At 67.3% G+C, this 1,390-nt stretch overlaps 1 protein-coding gene across 4 annotated transcripts in view; it reads right to left on the reverse strand.

Annotated features, from left to right (window-relative positions):
• HM13 (histocompatibility minor 13) overlaps positions 1-1,390 on the reverse strand; it is a 12,589-nt gene that overhangs the window by 1,491 nt on the left and 9,708 nt on the right. The window contains exon 11 of one of the 4 annotated variants that reach the window (XM_035898485.1): positions 19-298. The exons of the other annotated variants lie outside the window; for them this stretch is intronic. Coding sequence (XP_035754378.1) covers positions 148-298 — 151 coding nt within the window. The 3' untranslated portion in view covers positions 19-147. Of the gene's footprint in view, positions 1-18; positions 299-1,390 lie in introns of those variants that run through there. 4 annotated transcript variants of the gene reach the window in all.

Below are 1,390 nucleotides of genomic sequence, written 5' to 3' on the forward strand. Positions count from 1 at the left end.
CAAATCCTCTCCCCCCCTAAGACAGGGAGAGAAGCCGGCCCACAGCAGCGAGGCGACCGCTACTGCCTCTGCCCAGGGAAGGGGGGGAGCCGGGACCAGCCCCTACCTGGCCAGAGCGACAGACAGAAAGGGCACCGCGTGCGATTGCTACATGGCACTAGGGCTTTGCTGCCGGCGTCGGCGGGGACAGGACAGTTTCTGCTGCATGGAATCAGCAAGGCTGGCCGGCGAGCCGGACACGGTGGGGAAGTGGGTAAGTCTTGGTGTGTGTGGCAAGATTTCAGCAGAGGATTCATAGCTGCAGGAGAGAGGAAGCAGGAGGGGACAGAGGGAAGAGGAGGACAGAAAGGGGGCGGGGGAGAGAGAGAGAAAAAGCAGAAGAGTTTTGGAGTGAGGCTGCTGCAAACCCACCCCCCTGCGCAGGCAGCCAGCGGCCGCTAGCCCAGGCTGGGGTGGTCCTGGGGCCGGGCTGGCAGGCTCCTGCCCACGCTCCCCTTGCCGGCAGGCCCCAGGGCAGAGCTGCGGCATGGGAGAGCGAGGGCTGAGACCTGGGGAGAAGGCAGCTCCCGCTAGCATGGGTAGAGCCCGGCAGCTGGAGCCCACGGGAGAGCAAGCGTAGGCACCGGGAAGGCAGCAGGAGAGCGGCCCAGGGGCTGTGCGGGCAGCAGACCCTTTCCTGCCGCTCGAGGACAGCGCGTCTGCAGCAGGATGGGATCCCCGCTGCTGACAGCCGAGGGAGGCAGAGGGAAGGTCACTGCCTGCCTAGGGAGGCTCGGCAAGGCTGGGAGCCACAAAACTGATCCCGATGTTGCCAACCCCTCCTCCATCATCACCTCTTCCCCGGGCCTGCAGCACCGATCTGCTCGCTCCCACCCTCCCCGCAGCGCTGCCCACGCCTGCTGCTGCACCAGACCCTGGCTGCCCTCTCCCAGGGCAGCTGCCCGCTGCGGCGAGACACCACGCGCAGGCAGCTCGCCGCGTGCAGGCAGAGCCCACAGGGGAGCTGCCAGCTCCGGGGCTGCCGTCAGCGTGGAGAGGAGCAGGACGCACCAAAGCCACGCAGGGGAGCTACACCTGGTGGGATTCCTGCGGTGGGAGCCGCTGCCCTCCAGGCAGGAGTATGGCCACGTCCCAATTCCTCTGCCTGCAACTAGAGGGACTTCAAGGGGGTTGGACCCCAGGGCCCATCAAGGCTGCAACCCCCCAAGCCTGGGCACAGCTCAGCAAACAACAGCAGGCAGCGCTTTGCTGCTGGAGCAGCTTGCTTGTGCGCTGCGGGGGCATCAGCCCCCCGTGCCCGGCTGCCAGGGGGGCCGGACTCACAGCTCGTCTCTCCCCAGTTTCCTGGCGCGGGAGGCGGTGCTGCTGTCAGCCGGTGAGTCACGGCACC

This window comes from Egretta garzetta, unplaced genomic scaffold (genome assembly GCF_000687185.1).
Source record: "Egretta garzetta isolate BGI_Z169 unplaced genomic scaffold, ASM68718v1 scaffold1037, whole genome shotgun sequence".
NCBI classification, from domain to species: Eukaryota; Metazoa; Chordata; class Aves; order Pelecaniformes; family Ardeidae; genus Egretta; species Egretta garzetta.